This window comes from Urocitellus parryii, chromosome 3 (genome assembly GCF_045843805.1).
Source record: "Urocitellus parryii isolate mUroPar1 chromosome 3, mUroPar1.hap1, whole genome shotgun sequence".
NCBI lineage: Eukaryota > Metazoa > Chordata > Mammalia > Rodentia > Sciuridae > Urocitellus > Urocitellus parryii.
In genome coordinates this window covers 165,534,697-165,555,609 of record NC_135533.1, presented here as the reverse complement: position 1 = coordinate 165,555,609, position 20,913 = coordinate 165,534,697, and the positions used below count along the sequence as shown (strand labels likewise).

Below are 20,913 nucleotides of genomic sequence, written 5' to 3'. Positions count from 1 at the left end.
CCGCCCTCCCCCCCATGCCTGAGGCCCACAACCTCCAGTTTATCTACCCACAGTTCTTGTAATCCTCACCCTGACCCTTTGAGGAAGACAGTGCCTCATATACTCACCCACTTTTTAGAGAACACAAGGGGCTATCTTACACCAGCTCTTCCGAGCCAATTCATAGTCTCTCATGCCAACCACATGCAGTGGATCACGGCTGTAATCCAGCAATTCAGGAAGCTAAGGCAGGAGGATTGCAAGTTCGAGGCCAGTCTGGGCAACTTAGTAAGACTGTATCTAAAAATAAAAAGGTCTGAGGATGTAGCTCAGTAGTGGATTAACCCTGGGCTCAGTCCCCTGAAATGCAAAACTCTCTCATGCTTATTTTTTCTGCTTTATATTTGAAATTTCTAGGGAGGCTGTGTTGGAAGGAAGGGTCTCCATTACTGAGCAAGCAAACAGGACTTTAGAAGCAAGCTGCCTCTTTCTGCCTTCTTTGATGGGCATATCTGGTCCCCTGGCAGTCTGACCCCAGCTGCTGAGCATTCTGGGATTTTTGATGCCTCCATAGACTGAATGGAGTTCCTAATTAGCAAACATCCCTTTGCAGAAGGTGTGAGTTAATAATGACTGGGGGCATGATCTCCACACAAACTACAGGCTCCTGAAGGTGACCCCCCAGCAGTGAATTGTGTGGCATTAATCCTGGAGATGGGAATCTCATCTGGGTGCTGACTGAAGAGTGATATCTCTTTTTCTGAAATGTGAGCTCTTCCCAGGGCACTAGCGACCAAGAGCTTGGTCCCTGCCCTGGAGGGTGCTTCCAGCCCAGTGAGAGGAACAGATGGTGAGGACACAGTGTACTGGACACTGTGAACAGGGCAGAGGGGCCACATGACGTTCAGATCGTCCCTGAAGCTGGGGTGGGGCTGACCAGAGATCAGCAAGTGACAAATGACCTGGAAAGCTGCGGGGATGGAAGCAAGAAGCGGGGTCACAGAGGCCTTCCCCATTAGGGGAAGGACTAAGATTTCTTTTGCCACATTTTTTACTGGTGCATTATAGTTATATATAATGGATTTGTTGTTTCATATTTGTGCATGCGCACATCACAGCAATCTAATTTGGCCAGTATTAAACTAAGATTTTTATTGCATGTACAATTAACACGTCGTTCAGCAGATTTGTTCTAGTGAGCCTACTATGTGCTGGCCTCTTCTGTAGATTCAAGAAATATGTATCAAACAAGGCAGAAAAGGAACCAGCCTCGGGCACTTCCACTCCAGTGTGGGATTGCTCCAGTTCATTCCACAAAGTCAGTAATTGAATTCCCTGTAGCTATAAATTCTATCAAGAATCTGAGTTCCATGGAGGAGCTGGCTTGTCAGTCTGAACTGAGGAGTGGAGTTCACTGCTAAGAATATAGTTGCAGTTGAGCTGATGCGGTGGTGCACACCTATAATCTCAGCTGCTCAGGAGGCTGAGGCAGGAGGATCACAAGTTCAAAACCAGCCTCAGCAACTTAGTGAGGTCCTAAGCAGCTTAGAAAAACTGGCTGAGGATGTGGTTCAATGGTTAAGGGCCCCTGAGTTCAATCCGTGGTCTCCCCCCCACACACACACACACAAATAATAATATGCAATTGATAAACTTGTTTCAGTTAATAATTTAGCCTCTCCCATTATCTTCTAAGTCTCACCTGCCACTATCTTTTGATAAACATGGGTTTTATATTTTTGGACAGTAGGAAAAAAAGTCACAAAAAATTTTGTTTCACATGAAAATCATAGGAAATTGAAATTTAGTGTCCATAAATAAAATTTTCTTGGGCATAGTCACACTGGCTCATTTTTACTTAGTACCTTTGCAGCTTTGTGCTTCAAAGGCAGAGTTAGTAGTTGAAATCTGGAAACCAAAGCAGAAAATATTTACTATTTGGTTCTTAATGGAAAAAAAAAAATATTGCCATTCTCTATTCCTCCAAATGTGTCCCAATGTGCCCATAAACATTCTCCCTGTCCAGGAAGGTGAAGAAAGAGACAGCTAAAGTGAAGCTTCTGTTCCTACAGTGCTTCTCATAGATCCCGGGCAGGGGCTCCTTAGCCTAGAATCTGTGGTCCCCTCTGGCCTGAGACTCTTCTGTTGTGTTGTCTGGAGCAAGCATGGTTTTGCAAGACCTTAATTACAGAATTCCCTTCCTGGCAGGTGATTCCCATTAGAGAATGGCCACACCTGCTTCCCTGTAGATCTGAGCTCAATATTTTCTCATAGGTTGAGGCAGTGGGATTCTTCCATTTCCTTCAAAGTGATGATAATCAAGCCCTGTGTATTGCAAGGAAGTATACCCATGGCTTATTGGACAAAATGCAGCAACAGCAAATTTGCTTACAAATCACATGCTTCCATTTACATCAAATGGTATTTATGGACTTCCCCACATGTATGAGCGATAGAGCTCTATCTGGATGTTGATCCCCAGAATGTTCTCCAGGGTTATCTGAGGTTTGCATTGAGATTTCGGCTGATTTTTAAAACTTTCTTCTTACTTTTTTGTACTCCATGTGTTTTTTTTTTTTAATTAACATGAATCATCTTAATCTACACAGAGCAACCCAGTTATTTTCATTTCAAGAAATAAATAAGAAGGATGGCCGCATCCGCATGTGGGTGAAACAATTATTTGTGTGGTTGTGATGTAACTGCTAGAGAGAGATGTCGTTTTCCTGCAGCTCACCTCTTGGAGTGGGGAAGAGCGTGTCTTCGGAAAAAGGAAAATAATTAAGAACATGGTAGGAGGTGAGGGAAGATATGGAAGTGAGGTCATCATTCTGAGATGCAGAAAGCTCCCCATATATAAATCTCCCCCTTTCACTAGTAGTATTTGGAAAGGGGTGGGGGCGGGTGTGTACCTTTTCTGGTCCTTTCCCCCCACCTCTAGGAGCTCTTGAGGAACAGTCTCTATGAAGTGTTTAAAAAACAGTAGCTTGGCGCCACCTAGTGTCGGTGCTCTGTCACTTCACCCTGAGCATCTGAGAAGCTTCCCTTCAGATTCTTTGTTTGATGTCCCTGCCCTGGTGGCATTTGCACTGCAGGCAGTATGATGTTTCCCTGGGGTTCTGCCCGGCAGTAGGGAAGCCTCATTAATTTATCCCTTCCTTCCTGTCTCAGTCACACAAAGCTACTGGCCTGTGTGATTCTGCAGTTGAAGGGGGGAAAGGATGCCTCTGTCAAAGCCCATCCCTGCCTTTCTTCAGCAGAGCACCCTGAAAGGTGGCCCACACTTCTCTGGCTGGAACACAGTCCTGCTCCCCAGAGCTGCCTTGGGTTTGGGGCTCTTGGTGGGAATAGGAGGGCCTGGCTGGTGGTAGGCTGCTTAGCTGTGGGCTCCACTCACAGTCAGAACTGAGTTCTCCTTCCCCACTCCAGCAGGTTCACCTTTTAAAAAATTTTTTAAATACCAGAGATTGAACCCAGAGGCACTTAACCACAAGCCACATCTGCAGCCCTATTTTGTATTTCATTTAGAGAAAGGGTCTCACTGAGTTGCTGATGCTGGCTTTGAACTCAGGATCCTCCTGCCTCAGCCTCCAGAGCTGCTGGGATTACCAACATGCACCACCTGTGTCTAGTGCTCACCTCCTTCTTACCCACCTTCTGCACCCCATGCCTGTTTGTCCTCTGTTTCTCATCCTTCTGCTCACCTGGTCCCTCACTAGGTCTCACAGCTTTACCAGCTGTTAGCTCTAGAACCGTCCACTCCTCCTTGAACAGCCCCTCTTTCATTCTGGGACTTCTTCACTTGCCCAGCACGTGGAACTTTTTGTCAAGCAACAATCTGATTGTCATTCTTGGGTTCTGATCTTCTTAGTGGCTTCCAAGGTCTCATAGGAAAAAGATCAGATTTGGAGTCTGGCCTCTAAGACTGCTGTCCACCTGAGCCAGGCCCCTTGCTGGCTCTTCTTCTCTGCCTTGCTCCCACCTGCTAACCTCGTCCCTGTTGACGCTTTCTCTGCTCTCCCTTCTTGCCCAATTTCCCAGTTAATTTCCTTGGGCCCACAGTTCGAGTCAAGTGCTCCTCAGATATACTTAGAAAACACCCATCTCTCCCCTGCCTCCATCCAGTCCTGGCTCTCAGGATCGGCTCTGCCCCCATGATCTTGTCCTTGGATCTGTTTCCCCTTGTAGATCACTGGTTCTGACCTGGGGGCAGATGGTCCCTGCCGGGGATATATTCATCTGTCTCTGGAGACACTTTTAGTTGTTACAGTGGGAAGGGGAGGGAGCTCCTGGCCTTTAGCAAGTGGAGCAAAGAATCATCTGGTTCATGAGGTCCAGTGTGGACAGGAAAAAAGCCTGCCCCAGACATGTAAAGGTTCACTCGATGCTCTCAGCCCTTTCGTAGGCTTGTGCATAGATGTAGATCTCGCCATGTCTCAAAATCTCCCAGCCACCAGGAATAAACAGAAGAATTAGCCTCGCCTGCCCTCCTACCCCACATCAGGATCGTTAAGCAGGGTACTGCTGCTGCCCCAGAGAAAGTTTTGTGTGTGCTTTTGGTTCAAAATTACTTAAGGTCTCATGCTAAATTGTATTTATTTACACTCTGATCTGTTGACAGTAAAATCTCACCTACAGTTGTAGTTGGGACATTCCGTAAGCCCCGGCTTCTTCAAAAAGTTTACCAGGGGGGCTGGAGATGTGGCTCCAGCGGTAGGGTGCTCACCTGGCATGCGTGCGGCCTGGGTTCGATCCTCAGCACCACATACAAACAAAGATGTTGGTCTGCCGAAAACTAAAAAATAGATATTAAAAAAATTCTCTCTCTCTCTCTCTCTCTCTCTCTCTCTCTCTCTCTCTCTCTCTCTCTCTCCCCTCTCTCTCTCTCTTAAAAAAAAAAAAAAAAAAAAAAAAACTCGTGTGAGGCCCTGGGTTCAATCCTCAGCACCACAAAAGAAGGAGCAACAACAAGAAGTCAATCATGAGAAAGGGTCATTTGACTATGCTGGATTAAAAGAGGATAAGGGGAGGGAGCAAGAAAAGATTTTTGAGACAATGGGAGAAATTTGAATATGGACTATGTATGAGATAGGACTTCTGAGTTAGTATGTGAGGTTTTTCTTTTTTTTTTTTTTTTCTTTTCTTTCAGTATTGGGGATGGAACCCAGGAGTGATCTCTCACTGAGCTACATCCATCCATCCAACCATGTATTTATTTATTTGTTTGTTTATTCTTGGAAGATTGAACCCTGGAAGGATTAATTACTGAGCAACATCCCCAGCTCTGCACATCCCCCTCCTCCTTTTTTTTTTAAATTTTTAATTTAGAGACAGGGTCCTGCTAAGTTGCTTATGGCCTTGCTAAGTCGCTGAGGCTGTCTTTGACCTTATGATCCTCTTCCTCAGCCTCCTGAGCTGTAGGGATAGCAGGTGTGATAACAGATAAGCCACCATGTTGGGCTTATCCTAGTATGTGATTTAGGTATGACAGTGGTATTATGGTGATGTGGGAGAATGTCCTTATTCGTAGAGTATTTAGGGTGGAAATGTCAAAATGATTGTAATTTGCTTTCAGTGACTTAGCTGAGAAGCAGGTGTATGTGTATGTGTGTGTTTATGTATGTGCAGGTGGAAAGAGAAGAACAGATGAGGCCAAATCTGTTAGTAGTAGGTGGATTTTGGTAAAGGGAGTCTGGGTGTTTGCCGTGTTATCAGTTCAACTTTTTGTGGTTGAAATCTTTGGGGGCACATGGTGGAATGCATACTGTGCTGGAAGCCCCCTGAGCCTGGCCGTCTGTGTCTTCAGTTTGCAGCTCTCCACCCATCCACATGAAGGTGCAGCCTCTGAACCAGACGGCCCTCCAGGTGTCCTGGAGCCAGCCAGAGACCATCTACCACCCACCCATCATGAACTACATGATCTCCTACAGCTGGACCAAGAACGAAGACGAGAAAGAAAAGACGTTCACAAAGGACAGTGACAAAGACTTGGTAAGGACCCCTGTTTCCAGATTGAGGGGCTGGAGCCCTTGCAGTTTCAGAGGGGCCTGCTGAGCTTAGGGACTGCCGTGGGCTATGCTCCCACATACTAGCCACAGGAGTGGACTGTGGAAGGAGTCTGGCTGGGCTCCACCCTGACCTCGAATCTGTGAACTCTGACCTAGAAGAGCTAGTTAATTGTTCTTTGCAGTGGCCCTCCAAGACTGATTGCTTTAGCTGCCATAAGTAACAAATAGAAAGCTTCTAATAGGCCCTTTTCATCCAATAGGATTACTGTACAAATTAAATGCTTAGTGCATTTAAGGATCCCCCAGGTTCTGGCTTACAGCAAGTGCTACATAAGTATTCACTCTTATAATCACAGTTACTCCACCTCAACCTCTGCCTCCTTTCTTCCTTCAACTTCCTCCTGTCACATCACCACCCCCTGACCACAGTCCCCACCATTCCCTTCTGTCCCATTTGTCCTATCTTACATGCTCCCATTTCCTGTGGGATCCTTGTGGCCATGGAACTTCAGCTTCTGTTCTGCAGCTCCCAGGTCCCAGATCATCTGACTCCACTGGGAGCGACCTGGGCTCAATCCCCTCCAACCCCCAGTTCCCCAACCCCACACCCCATTTCCACTCTCACTGGGCACCCAACAAGGCCCCTCCTTAATGGTGTATGCAGAAGCTACCTTCTTAAAGCAAACCCTCCAACAAGCAGTAGTCTTCACTTGCACAGAAACTCAAAGTGACACATTTGCTACATTTATCCTTAATCAAAGGAAGCCGTTGGAATAATGAAACCTGTAATTGTATATGCGCATGAAAATGCGGGGCACCTAGTGGGATTCTTAATGACTATTATCACCTTTTTTTTTCCCTCCCTCTCCATACAGAGTCCTCGGGGCCCATTCAATCAGTTATAGAATAATACTTTTCTTATTTCTTTCGATGGAGAATCTTTCACTTCATTTCCATTTATATTTTCCATTTCCCCACTAGACTTTGTTATCTGGGTCACATTAGGGAATGAGGAGCCCTCGTGAAATCAGAGAGGAATCTGTTGAAAGGCACCCAAGGTTATGATGTGTTTTAACCTTTCTCTTGTCACCACTGGATACCCGTAAGGGATTTTCCCCTCTCTGAAGTAAAGCTGGCTTGCATTAATCAGCAGAAACTATCTAGGCGCTGGCTTAACTGGTTTCTTGTTCTAAGTGGGAAATAATTAAACATGCAAAGATGAACAGATACTGGCTTGGGGTGAATTCTAATAAATCCCTGTATAGATGGAGTGAAGATTTTGTGCTCTGAACAGAAGATGGGTCAGAAGATTAGGGAATGAGGCATAAATTACTTTCAGAGAGAGAGAAACACACTTTGACAGCCAGTTTTGATCCCTAGGAATTTCTAGGGGTGGTTATTTTCTTTGGGGACACACAAAATTAATTTTCTTAATTTCTCAGTACATCGAGAGAGCAGACTTGGTGGCCAGAAAGCTGTGCTCCCACCCCTGGTTCCAGAAACCTAAAAGCAGAACCTAACGATTATAGCATTCTTCAGTGTAAGGTCCCTTCGCCACATCCTGTCCACAAACTTGGGAACCACGTGTGTCACACCACCTTTTCCAAAAGAGATAAATGAGGCCTTAGTTAAATAACAAGACCCTGCCCTGCTGCTCCCATCAGGAAGCTGTGTTCTAGGCAAAAGCAGCAGCCATCGCCACAGTGATGTTCATACCCATCAGAGGTGTGCAGTGGCTGTGCCAGGGAAGCGCCCTTGTTGGGGAGGCTCACGGGGCAGCTCTCTGTGCCCAAAACATACAGGTCAGTGACGTCTCATCCACTGGGAGGAGTGTATGGAAATTGCTTGCTTCTGTTTATTTCTTGGGGAAACAAGTACTACCTGCTTTTTAGGTAGGTTCCATTTTCTCATTTACAAGGGCTCTTAACCACTAAGTCACATCTCCAGCGCTTTTTATTTATTGATTTTTTTTTTTTTTTTTAGACGCTAAATTGCTTAGGGACTTGCTAAGTTGCTGAGGCTGGCTTTGAACTCATGATCCTTCTATCTCAGCCTCTGGAGCCACTGGTATTACCAACATGCACCACCAAATCTAGCTACAAAGGCTCTTATAATGACACATTAGGAATGGTGACTTGGATTTGCCTGGTGATATTTGATCAGAGTTTCACAAACATTTTTCTAGAATGGGCCAGATGATGAATATTTTAGGCTTTATAGGTTATACAGTCTCTCCTAACTATTCATCTGGGCCTTTAAAGGGTGAAAGCAGCTATCAGCAACATATAAATAATTGGGTCATGGCTGTGTGCCAATAAAACTTTGTTTATAAAAACATAAGAGGGGCCGGATCTGGCCTGCAGGCTGGACCTGTCCACCTCCTGTGTTAGACCAGTGGTGCTCTGTCTGCTGTTGAGTGTGGTACACCATGAACAAGGTTTGCTTGACCTGTGTTACCCAGTTCTCAGAAGAACCCATGAGGTAGCTGTTCCTCTTCCCACTTGACAGTTGAAGGTAGCAGAGGCTGAAAGCCATTGAGTAACAGCTAGTGAGTGGTGTGATGACTTTACGTCTCATGACCTGTGGCCTAGTGTTCTTCCTTGCCTTGTGCTCCCTGTTATACATAGTCAGGATACGACAAGACCTTCAAACTACAAAGGAACAAAGGATTTTCTTATTGATGTTCTGCACTCTGCATGGCTCTGGAGATTATTTGGTTGATAACTCTAGAGGCCATCTAGGACCAATAATTATAGCTTACATGGTACAGTAATTGTGACAGAAATTCAGACCTTGTGAACAATAAAGAGGACTAAGTCCTCCAAGTCAAGAGTGATGCTGTCAGGCTGGGGCTGTAGCTCAGCAGGAGAGCTCTTGCCTTCCAGGTCCAAGGCACTGGGTTCAATCCTCAGCACCGCATAAAAATATATAAATTAAACAAAGGTATTGTGTCCATCTACAGCTAAAATATTTTTTAAAAAATAAAAAAGAAAGAATGATGTTGTCACTTCTTCTCTTCTTAAGTGCTAAAGACAGATTCCTGGGGAAGGTCATTACAAGGTGATCTTTGCTGCCAAAGCAGGCTGTGGTCAGTGGGGAACACCACGTCTGCCAGGATTTGCCAGGGTATCCAGATTTACTTTTGAGCACAAGGTGTGCCTGGCTTTCAGAAGAAACTCACTGCCTCCTCTTTCTTCCCCTGCAGAAAGCCACCATTAGCCATGTCTCACCCGACAGCCTTTACCTGTTCCGAGTCCAGGCCGTGTGTCGGAATGACATGCGCAGCGACTTCAGCCAGACAATGCTCTTCCAAGGTAAGGCTGGTTTCCCTCTTGTTCCCACTTGACCCTCTGTTCATGCTTTGTCCTTTTCCTGGAGGGGTTTGGGCACAAGTATACACAAACCCAGCCTAAGGATCCACGTAGGCATTTAAAGCACACCTAGAAAGCCCCAGGAATTTGTATCTGTCTTTGAGGTTGGACATACCCTAGGTCAGAAGAGGGGAAGAAAAGCAAAGCAGTTTTGGGTTTATTGATTTTATTGTTATTTTCCAACTGTGAGGAACCAGGCATGTGGGCTTTTCCACTACCCATTGTCTAGCCCCGTGTCAGAGTGTGTTGGCAGGTGTCCTCTTTGGATTTCCAACATGATTCTGTCTATTGTTCCCTCAAGAACTGTAGCCAGGGCTCAGATGCAGCTTGGTGGAAGAGAACTTGCCCAGCATGCATGAGGCCTTGGGTTCCATCTCCAGCACCACTCTTAAAAAAAAAAAAAAAAATCTAGAGCCCCAAATATGTGATTCACCTTTCCCACTTGCAAGCCACAGACAAGCCCTTGCGCTTTTTTGTATTTTTTATTTAGAGACAGGGTCTCACTGAGTTGCTTAGCAGTACACTTTTGCTGAAGCTGGCTTTGAACTCATGATCCTCCTGCCTCAGCCTCCTGAGCCACTGGGATGATTGGCATGCACCACCATGCCCAACAAGATACATAACTATTTAATGGAATATATTTTTTTAAGAAAACCAAATCAGTACAAAGAATTTTCAATGAAGATGAGGGGCTTGGGATACTGTAGCTCAGTGGTAGGTAGAATACATGCTTACCTTGCCCTTGGTTTAATCACTAGCACCAAACATAATAATAAAAATTTAAAAATAAAGATAGATGCATTCTATCTTACTTGCCCCAGCCTATTCTTGGTACTGGTTCCAAAAACAGGCAGCCCTATGGGCCAGAGGTTGTGGATTTGGTTTTCTGATAGGCACTCTGAGCAGTGTACAAGTAAGGACCAGGGCATTGGATGGGACTCTGCCAGTCTGAGGCCCTTCCTGCTCAGGATCTTTACTTCTTAGGGGCCTCAACTTTCCCATTTCCCAAATGAGAAACCTGCACCCCAGGATACTGGTTCTTAACCTTTTTGAAATCCTCTAGAACATATCATAGGTCATAGATGAGCAGCATCAGCATAGGGAGATGGTCACAGGCATCTGAGTTCTGACAAGGTGCCCCTGGTGACTGGCACACACATTAAGGGCTGGCAAATGCCAGGTTGGAGCCGGGGATCTGGAGTGAGGGTCTCCAATGAGTCCTGGCTGCCAGTGTGCCACTCTTGAGAACATCTCTTATCTTGGAGCTACATATAGCCTGGCAATCCAAAAAGTGGTGGTATTGGCAGTACCAACCTCACTGGGTCCTTGTAGAGTGACAGGTGAGGCATATTAAAGAACTAGCATAGTGTTAATTACTGGCAGTGCTGTTGACATCTCCTTAATACAGGTTGAATATCCCTTATCTGAAATGATCAGATGGGTTTCACACTTCAAAGTTTTGTTTTTCAGGGGTGATTTTGGAGTATTTGGATAGACTTTACCAGTCAAACATCCCTACTTAGTAGCTAAATGATTTTCTCCCTGTGCATCCTGAACACATCCTGAGCATCCTGGATCATTTTGGAACACAAACTCAAGATCCAAAATGATCCAGAATTTAAAATCATTTCTTAGTGCTTATAAAGCTTTGGACTTTGAATTTTGGGGAGGATTTTTGGATTTTTTGATTAGCAATGCTCAATGTGTATTTTAGTTTGATGTAAAAAAAAAAAAAAGTGATGAACTCAGGGCAAGAGGCCCTCTGGCCTAGATTTCTTTCAAGGCTTCTTTCTAGCTCAAAAATTTTGCATGTAGTATTTATTCTTTGCTAATGATCTCATCCTTTCTATTTAAACTAGTCAAATTAGCATGATTGCGGTTTTACATAAGTAAATCTCACTCACTCTGTCTATCCATACGCTGAATATATTAACCCTTTCCCAGTGTTAAGACCATGAGCCAAGGGGAGAGAGAAGGGAGGGAAGACTGGGAGCTTGCTACGGTCAGGCCTAGGAACTTCAGATATATCAATCATGATTAGGCCTCCCCTGTGCTCCATCCAAGAACTCTAGATCTACAGAGCTGCCTCTTCTGATGAATAGCCCTTGAGCTTCCTGGCTTTCACGCTGACTTTGAAAAATTAAATGTTTATAATATAATGCAATTCAAAAAGGCCCTGTCAGCTGTAAACTCAAAGCAAAGAGTATTTTAAATGTCTGACCACAGTGACTTATTAAAAATGGCTGGTGTCTCCTTTGTCTACCAATATCTTTGCTCAGAGGTGGACAGGAGTTTGCTCCGTGTGCCCTGGTGCTTACTCCTGTAGGTGTGTCAAGGGGCGGGATCTTTCTTTACACCTGCCCAGGATAGCTTCAGCATTTTTTCCTACAACACATGTGCATAGTGTAAAAACCAAGATCTTGATGCGGGTAAGCTTACTTAGCTTCTCTGCTGTGCCAGGTGTAGGCAGTTAGGAGCAAGAGAAGCCAGGGTACCAAATTCATCAATGTGAACTTAAGATTCAAAAGGAAAGAAAAATTTTAAAAAAAGGTTAGAGAATTCTATAGCAGCTTTGCTCACAGTAATAAATGTGCATATGATTTGGGAACTCGAGAAAGTCACATGGAATATTTTACCTTATTGTAGTAACTATTACAATATTTATGTATAGAAGATAATCAGTATATTTACCTTACTGTGGTAAATATAATAGCCATAATACTAACAAGTGGTATTTTTGAAGTGGCTCACCATTACCAGGCATTTTTAAATAAATTACTTCATCTGAACTAATCACTTGGTGGCAGCCACTAAGGTTATGTGTTTTATAAATGGGGAAATAATGTTCAGAATGCACAAGGAGAAAATCATTTAGCTACTAAGTAGAGTTTGCTCCTCCCCCTCCCCCCCTCCTCCTCCTCCTCCATCATTTAGCTACTAAGTAGAGTTTGCTCCTCCTCCTCCTCTTCTTTTTCTTCTTCTTCTTATTATTATATATTTTTTTTTTTGGTATCAGGGATTGAACCCAAGGATACTTAAGCACTAAGCCACATCCCCAGCCCTTTTTATATTTTAATATTTTATTTAGAGATAGAGTCTGCCCGAGTTGCTTAGGGCCTCACTAAGTTGCTGAGGCTGGCCTTGAACTTCTGATCCTCCTGCCTCAGCCTCCTGAGCCACTGGGATTACAGGTGTGCACCATCACATCTACTTCTTTTCTTATTCTAAAGCCCAATCATTGTTGTGCAGCCATGGACCACCCTAAAGAGTTATGACTCAGTAGCCCAGCTGTTCAAAGAAAGGATAAAACAATAGCTGACTAAGTATTCCAAGCCATTTCCCAGATCTCAGCAGTCACAGGAAGAGGGCTGGGGGTGGGGGGCGTTCCTGAGCTTTTGCTTTGAGTCACAGACCCCAGGAGACAGCCTGGAGAAGCTCACAGATCCTCCCTCAGAATGGTTTTAAATCAGTGAGTAGAATACATAGCAGAGGAACCAATTATGTTTAAATACAGTTGTCAAAATATTTTAAACCAATCCGAGATTGAGCAGTATATGCGCTAACTGTAGTAAAGTTTTAAATGACAAACAGCTGTCCTGTGAGTGGCTGTTATTTCTGAGCATTGATGAACATCAGTGATATTCCCAAATAACCTCTATAATGCCAAAGCAGTGTGAAAACAATGGATCCTGAGAATGCAGCTGAGATGGCGTCCTTCACAACAGGAGGTGCACAACTGCAGGGAGCTTAGCCAGAATACAGATGTCACTCACACACACACCCCTCATCCCTGCATTCCATTAGGCCCCTGGTCAAGGTTTAAGGACTCCTGATCTGAGAGTTATTGAAGAAAGTTCCTGATCACCAGAGCCACTGACCCTAGTAAAGACTGTGCAAGACTAACAAAAATCTGGCACGAAGCTGCTGGAGTGACTGTTGAGTTTGTTGGCCTTCGTTAGAGCCCTTTCTAGAGGGCAGGAAAGGCCAGTCTCCTGAGAACTTCCTGTGTTAATGGAGGGAGGCGTGTTCACCTGACCAAGCAGTTGAGGTCTGGATGCCTGGGCAACTCCGTGATCATGGAAAGCCACTTGTAGTCCCCGTGAGACCCACACTATTTGTTCCATGGCTGCCTTGTTGGACCTGGAGTCTACCCAGTTGCTTTGCCTTCTAGATCCATCTCTTCCCCACATGAGCCTCTTTACATATTTCAGTATCCAACTATGAAAAATGAACGTATCTTTAGGTCAAGGGGTTGCATGCTCAGGTGCCTGGGGTGGGGGGCAGGCATGGGATAGGTTGTGAATGAAGGGAGGGTTCTCCGTGGGAAATGTGAGACCATGCACCCAGCTAAAGGGGGTGACAGATCCTTGGCCCCAGCCAAGTGTTGGTTGCCCTGTATGGAAGTCACCCAGTTTTGCCAACATCATAATTTTGCAGATCAATGTTCAACTGAGAGTTTTTGAGGTAGAAACCTTTACAATCTTGGGAGAAGATTTGATTTTTTTTTTTATACTAAGGATTGAACCCAGAGGCACTTAAATACTGAGCCATATCTCCAGACTTTTTTGTTTTATTTAGAGACAGGTTGCTGAGGCTGGCTTTGAACTTGTGATTCTCCTGCCTCAGTTTCCCGAGCTGCTAGGATTATAGGCTCAATTTCTTAAAGAGGCTTACAGGGCAAACAAAATTATATGTAGGTCACTTGACATTTTTGATGTAGTTGTAAAAACTGTAGCAGGCACAGGGTATTTAGGTAATTAGCATTTGGGGGCTAGTTTTTCAGTGCAGTGTATGTAGGAGGCAGATTTTTCGATTCTTTCAGCACTTTCGGTTTTTGCAATAATCACAATGTTTGATGTTTTTAAGTTCTGTTGTTTAGCATTATTCATAATAGCAAAAAGGTAGAAGCAGATGAATGGATAAACAAAATGTGGTATATATGGCTGTCCTTGAGGAGATTATGCTAAGCGGAATAAGCGGATCACAAAATTACCAATACACAGGGTGACATTTATATTAGATGTCCAGAGAAGTTCAATTTATAGGAATGGAAAGTAGAGAGGTGGTTGCCAGGGTTGAGGGTAGGAGGAAATGAGCAGTTGTTTCAGGTATGTAGAGTTCCAATTTTCCAAGATGAAGAAGTTCTAGAGAGAAATGGTAGTGGTGGTTGGTTGCACAATAACATTCTTAACATTACTGAACCATAGACCTAAAAATGGATCACCATGCTGGGCACGGTGGTGCACACACCTGTAATTCCAGTGACTCGGGAGGCTGAGGCAGGAGGATCACAAACAAGTTCAAAGCCAGCCTCAACAATTTAGCAAGGTGCTAAGCAACTCAGTGAGACTCTTCTCTGAATAAAACACAAAATCGGGTTGGGGATGTGGCTCAGTGGTCGAGTACCCCTGGGTTCAAACCCCGGTACCCACATCCCCACAGAAAAATGGATCAAGTGGCAAATTTACTATTGTGTATCTTTTATCTTAAAAAAAATTAAGTTACACTGTTTAATTATAACCATATGGGAAAACAAAACTACAGGAAGAAATGAGCACCACTGAAAGGATAATGAATGTTAAATATCAGATAGTTTGACCATGTGAAACAGTGGCACTGTCTTAAGATTTTAAAACACAAGGAGAAATTAAATGAATAATAACATACAAAAGGGGTAAGATGCCTGGCATGGTGGTGCACACCTGCAATCCCAGCAGCTCAGGAGGCTGAGGCAGGAGGATCGTGAGTTCAAAGCCAGCCTCAGCAACTTAGTGAGACCCTAAGCAACTCAGTGAGACCCTGTGTCAAAATAAAATCCAAAATAGGGCTGGGGAATGGGGCTCAGTGGTTGAGTGCCACTGGGTTCAATCCCCAGAACTCCTCCTCCCAGAAAAAGCGGGGTAAGACAAAAAAATAGGCTTTGCTTAATTTTTTAGATGATAAAAATATTAATTGAAGAGAGGCATATTAGAATCCCAATGGATGATACAGGAAATGATGACCAAAAAGATCAATTGAGAAGAACAATGGAATAATATAATTTCATTTAAATATAGTTCAAATATTGGCAAAATTCTGACAGAGTAGAATGTGGGCTAACTTTGGGGCTGAGTGGATATTATCTGGATTGGGGGTGCAAGCAAACCTTTACAGCAGCAAAGCACCAGAGAATGTCTAGATCTTTTTTTTTTATGATTAAAAACATCATTTACTGCATGTTCAAATGATAATAGTTTGGACATATTGGGATACATAAATAAATACATTTTTAAAATTAATTTTGCTGTCTTTTTTTGGTATCTTAAAATGGGTGTTACACAGGTGTTTACATATGTAAAAAAATTGAATTGTATTTAAATCTTGTGTACTTTACTGTATGGAAGTTGTTCCTCAATATTAAAACAGAAAACTATCAAAAAATTTTTAAATTTTAATCAGCACCTTAAGACAGGGGACAGCAAACTGTGGATCACAGTCCAAATTAATGCATGATTTTGTATGACTCGAAAGCAAGAAAGGATTTGGGGTTTTTTGGTTGTTGTTGTTGGTGGTGGTGGTGGTGGTGGTAAAATTTTTTTTTTTTGCATTTCTAAACGGTTGAACAAAACCTGCAGAGGAATATTTTATGACATGTGATCATGTCATAAATATGTAATATATAATTTATATGTATGTATAAAAATCAGATTCAGATTTGTGTTCACAATTAAAGTTTTGTTGGAATTTCCCCTCCCCCCAAGAAAATGGTCTGTGGTTTACATTGCCATTCCTTTATTTTTCAGCTAATACCACTCGAATATTCCAGGGAACCAGGATTGTGAAAACAGGAGTGGTAAGTAAAGAAATAGTGGTTGCTTTGTCCTGGGTGGCTGTTAATTTGCATGCAGTTATGAGTGTTACCACAAGGTGGCAGTATGATATTGTTGAATTGTACAATCTGAAGAGGTTAAAATAGAGAAAAATTATATTATTTGCTCTTCGATTCGTTTTGAAAAAGAGCTGTGCAAAGTGTTAGAGGTTTATATTGTATAATTTTGTAATTATTTTTGTTCCCTGAGATCAGATGATACAAGGGGGTTAATCTGTTCTGAGCCCTTCATCTGGCATAAAATAAAATTAAAGATTTTGTCACCTGCCCAGAGTTACAGAGATTTGCAGATTTCTGGAGCCTGAATTAATATTTCTGTTTCCCCATTCCTGATACAACTAATAACTATGGTGGTTATAACAAAAATAGCCTGAAACTCACTAAGCACTTCTGAATTTCAGGCACAGGTTATTTTACTCACTTCTCAAAACAGCCACAAAATTGCATTACTATTCTCTTCATTTTACAAATGAGGAAAGTGAGGTTCATCGAGTTAAAGTAATGTGCCCAGCATCACCCAGAGAACAAGGAAGGGGTCATCAATCTGGGCCCAGGGAGCCTGACCTGTCTGTATCAAGTCAAGTCTCAAGTGGTATTTTGTCTTCATTAATGAACTTCAGAACTCAACTTTGCTAACCCGGTCTTCCTTAAAGTACCAAGTTTTCACTTGACGATGAAGTCAATAAACCTGAGTTGCTCCCGTTATTGTTTTGAATTGTATAAATGATGGGATGAAATTTTGGATTCTAGCTTGTGAGAACTAAACTATCTCGGAAGAGAAAAATTTATTATTTTCATAGATACTTTATATGAATAAAACTCCATAACTGAGCCTCAGAGTACAGTGATCAGGATGAGCTGAGATTTGCCAGTAGGTAGCCATGCCTCTGATCTTCCTAGCTCTGTACCTGGGGTAAGCTCCTGGACACTGTCCTCACCTATCAGATGGGGTGAGGATCAGATCTGCCTCCAGGGTGGCATGGAAAACCTTAGTACACAATTGGCACTTGTTGAGTGCAACTCTTGATATTGTTGTTGTCATCTACATGGGCATAGATTTTGACATGGACCAGCTCAGAGACTCTGAAAGGTACCATGTCCATGGGCTCAGTGTAGAAAGATAGAAATATAAGCCAGTTCCCAGAGCTGGCAGTGGAAAGTGTGACTCCTGCTCCTGACTGTGTCACAGTGCCCCTGGCCAGGCCACTCCCCCTCTCTCTCCATCCATTCCCTCAGGGCAAGATGGTGGAGTTGGACCTGATTCCTTAGGGCCCTTCCAGACCTAAGAGCTACGTGTTCACCAGAATTTCCAATGGTTGACATAAAAGCATGAAACTCATGCCCTTTGTCACCTTGAGAATAGTAGACTAATATTGCCAAGTTGTCGCTTTTCACTATCTTTAAGTCAACTTGAATGCCATGTTAAACTTTTGTGCCACCTAGCCTCATCCTGAGCAACATCAGTGACATTGTGTTTGCTACACTAGTTAAATGTTTTAATGCATCCAAATTATTTATAAAACCATTAAATTAAGAGTTGGCAACCCATGGTCAACATTTGCACCAAAATTGGGGGACCACATGGATGGATGAGTCAAACTCTATGAGGTTTTGCAAACCAGAGTCTCATTCTCAGTCCTAATTACTGATACTTGTCTGCTTTTTCATTCCTCTGCTGCTTCTACAACCTCCCGGTGACCTTTTTAGCCCACAGCCTCTCCTGCCTCTTCAGCTGACATGGCCCCCATCAGCTCGGGATCTTCCACCTGGACGTCCTCTGGCATCCCCTTCTCATTTGTTTCCATGGCAACCGGGATGGGCCCCTCCTCCAGTGGAAGCCAAGCCACTGTGGCCTCAGTGGTCACCAGCACGCTCCTTGCAGGCCTGGGGTTTGGGGGAGGGGGCATCTCCTCCTTCCCCAGCACTGTATGGCCCACGCGCCTCCCCACCGCTGCCTCCACCAGCAAGCAGGCGGTGAGGCCAGTGCTTGCCACCACGGAGGCCCTGGCTTCTCCGGGACCCGACGGTGATTCGGCACCCACCAAAGACAGCGAGGGCACCGAAGATGGGGAGAAGGATGAGAAAAACGAGAGTGAGGATGGAGAACGGGAGCACGAGGAGGAAGGAGAGAAGGACTCAGAGAAGAAGGAGAAGAGTGGGGTGACCCATGCCACCCAGGAGCAGAATCGGGTCATGCCTACCCCGACCCCCTCGTCTCCTAACAGGACTACGGAGGAGGGCGGGCATCAGACTATACCGGGGCGCAGGCAGAACCATCCTGCCACCCCCACAGAACAGCCAGGCAGGGCAGGGGATGCTGCCCCAGGCCCGGACTCGGACGTGGTCACCCCCACCCAAGTGCCCCCCACAGCCACAGAGGAACATTATGCAGACAGCGATCCCAAGAGGCCCGAAGCACCATCTAAAAAGCCTGGGTCCCCAGGGGACCGATTTTCCGAGGATAGCAAATTTATCACTGTCAACCCAGGTAAGTGGGGCGGTCCTCCTTTGAGGTTCTATGCTGCTGGGACCCAGTCTAACCCTTTTTTATAAGAATCCGGGGTGGAAGATGAAAATTCAGAAAGTAGTAGAGACTCTCAGTACTGTGTGTGCCCCTAGAGCAAGAGGAGTGCGTGTGTGTCCTTGCCTGTGCTGACCGCAGGTGTCTCCCTGTTCTGTTCCTATAAAAGAAGCTAGCCTCTGATCTTGGCTGAAATAATCCTCTTCTTGATACTTATGTCCTTGCCTTGGAGTACCTCCCAAGACTTCAACCAGGCAGTGAGAAAAGTGAATTAAAAAGACAGTAATCCTAAGAAGTTTACCCATGAAGATTTCATCCCTTAACCCTTTAATTAGCACATGGGCAGTCAGTGTTGTGTGGGGCACTTGGCTGGATTCTGCATCCAGGACTCCCAGAGCCTGCCTCCTGGGATAAAGGGAAAGACAGATGATTGGCAGCAGCTCCCTAGAGCACAAGTCAGGAAGCTGGGTAGCAGGAACAGTAGAGGGCCATCTACTTAGGTCATTAGGTGGCAAGCCAGAAAACTGCCTAACTATAAAGGGTTTTTTTTTTTTGTTGTTTGTTTGTTTTTAGTATTTTTTTTTAGTTGTAGATGGACACAATGCCTTTATTTTTTTTATTTATTTATTTTTATTGTTTTAATGTGGTGCTGAGGATGGAACCCAGTGCCTTTCACGTGGGAGGCAAGCGCTCTACCACTGAGCCACAACCCCAGCCCCCTAACTAAAGTTTTTGATTATAAAATGATAACAGAGAAAATAATCACAATGTCATCAAAGAGAATTAGGAGGACAGGGACCTACTCCTGAAACCTTATGGTCTTGTACCACAAAATGTGGCCCTCTATCCCAGAGCTGCCATTGGCTGTGTGAGTTACCCAGTGTCCAGACCAGGGCTGGTCTGGCCTCTGCTTGCTGTGACAATTTCTTCCTTTTTTGATTTATCATATGCTCAACTCTTAATGAACCATTCTGATAGTTTCCACAAGGGAGCTATAGCATGAAGGGTTGTGTTGTTGTTGTGAGGGGTTTTCTTAATAAGAAATTCTTCGTTTTGCCAGACTACAAGATGTTTAGCAACAATTTTTTTTCTTTCTTTCTTTCTTTCTTTCTTTTTTTTTTTTTTTTGCATCTAAGCTGTTGTGGAGTTATAAGAGTGTAAAAAAAAAAGGCAACTGGTAAATATTTATTTGCTTTTGCACTTGTAAACATTAAAATTCATCTAAAGCTGAGATCTCGTATGTTAAGATACAACTTAGAATAAATTTTCATGTTTTGAATTACTTTCCTCTTAAAGCTGGTATGAACTAATTTTTTAAAGTAGGGGTCTCCCTATGGATGTTGCTCAGTTTGTTACAGCTTTAGGGAAAGGTGCTCAGGAGCCTCATGTGGAATTAAGTGAAGGAAATATGGACCCCTTATGAAGCTGTTCCTTGATGAACATGACTTTCCCTCTAGGGATTGCTGGGAGAAAGCTGAATTTCTTGCACTTGAAGATATCATAGAAAAAAATAATGAGTGCCCACTGTACCCCTGGCACTGGACTAGGCATTGGGATGAGACCCTAGATCAAGACAGACTTCTGTTCTCCTGGGGTTTATAGTCTAATGGGGGAGCTCAAAACTATTGCATTAAACAAATGCATGACTTTTAAATAGTGTTCATTGCTGAAGTCAGGGAGAGGGACAGTATAACCCTGAGTCACCAAGGATGACATTTGAGCAGTGGACCAAGTGCTGACGAGAAGCCATGTTGAGATCCACAGAAGAGCATTCTAGGCTGCAGGAACAGCAGGTATAGCAGGACCCTAAAGTGGGCATGAGTTTGGATGGGTTGAGGAGCTATCAGAAAGAAGGCCACTGGAGTGAGAACATGGGGGAAGAAGGGAAGCGTGAATTCAGAGGCTGGCACAAGTCCTGTGTGGGAGGGGTTCACTGGCCATGCTGAGGATTGGTTGTACTTGAAATGGGAAACCAATGGCAGAGTCCATCTCGTTAACTTTTTTGAAAGATCACTTGGGCCTTTGCATGGAAATCATAGGGGAGCCCTGGTTAGGACTCACTGGTTATATGGCGAGGACCAGCCATTGTATTTTCTCCCAAGACAAGGGGTGGGTTTGGAACTGTTCTTTGAGCTTGTGTGGTTTGACCTCTAGACTAAAGGTTCT

At 44.0% G+C, this 20,913-nt stretch overlaps 1 protein-coding gene across 2 annotated transcripts in view; it reads left to right on the top strand.

Moving 5' to 3' along the window:
- Ptprg (protein tyrosine phosphatase receptor type G) overlaps nucleotides 1-20,913 on the top strand; it is a 715,889-nt gene that overhangs the window by 606,389 nt on the left and 88,587 nt on the right. For both annotated transcript variants that reach the window (XM_077796194.1, XM_077796193.1), the window contains exons 9-12: nucleotides 5,786-5,970; nucleotides 9,193-9,301; nucleotides 16,141-16,190; nucleotides 17,934-18,714. In XM_077796194.1, the coding sequence (XP_077652320.1) occupies nucleotides 5,786-5,970; nucleotides 9,193-9,301; nucleotides 16,141-16,190; nucleotides 17,934-18,714 (1,125 nt within the window). The remainder of the gene's footprint in view (nucleotides 1-5,785; nucleotides 5,971-9,192; nucleotides 9,302-16,140; nucleotides 16,191-17,933; nucleotides 18,715-20,913) is intronic.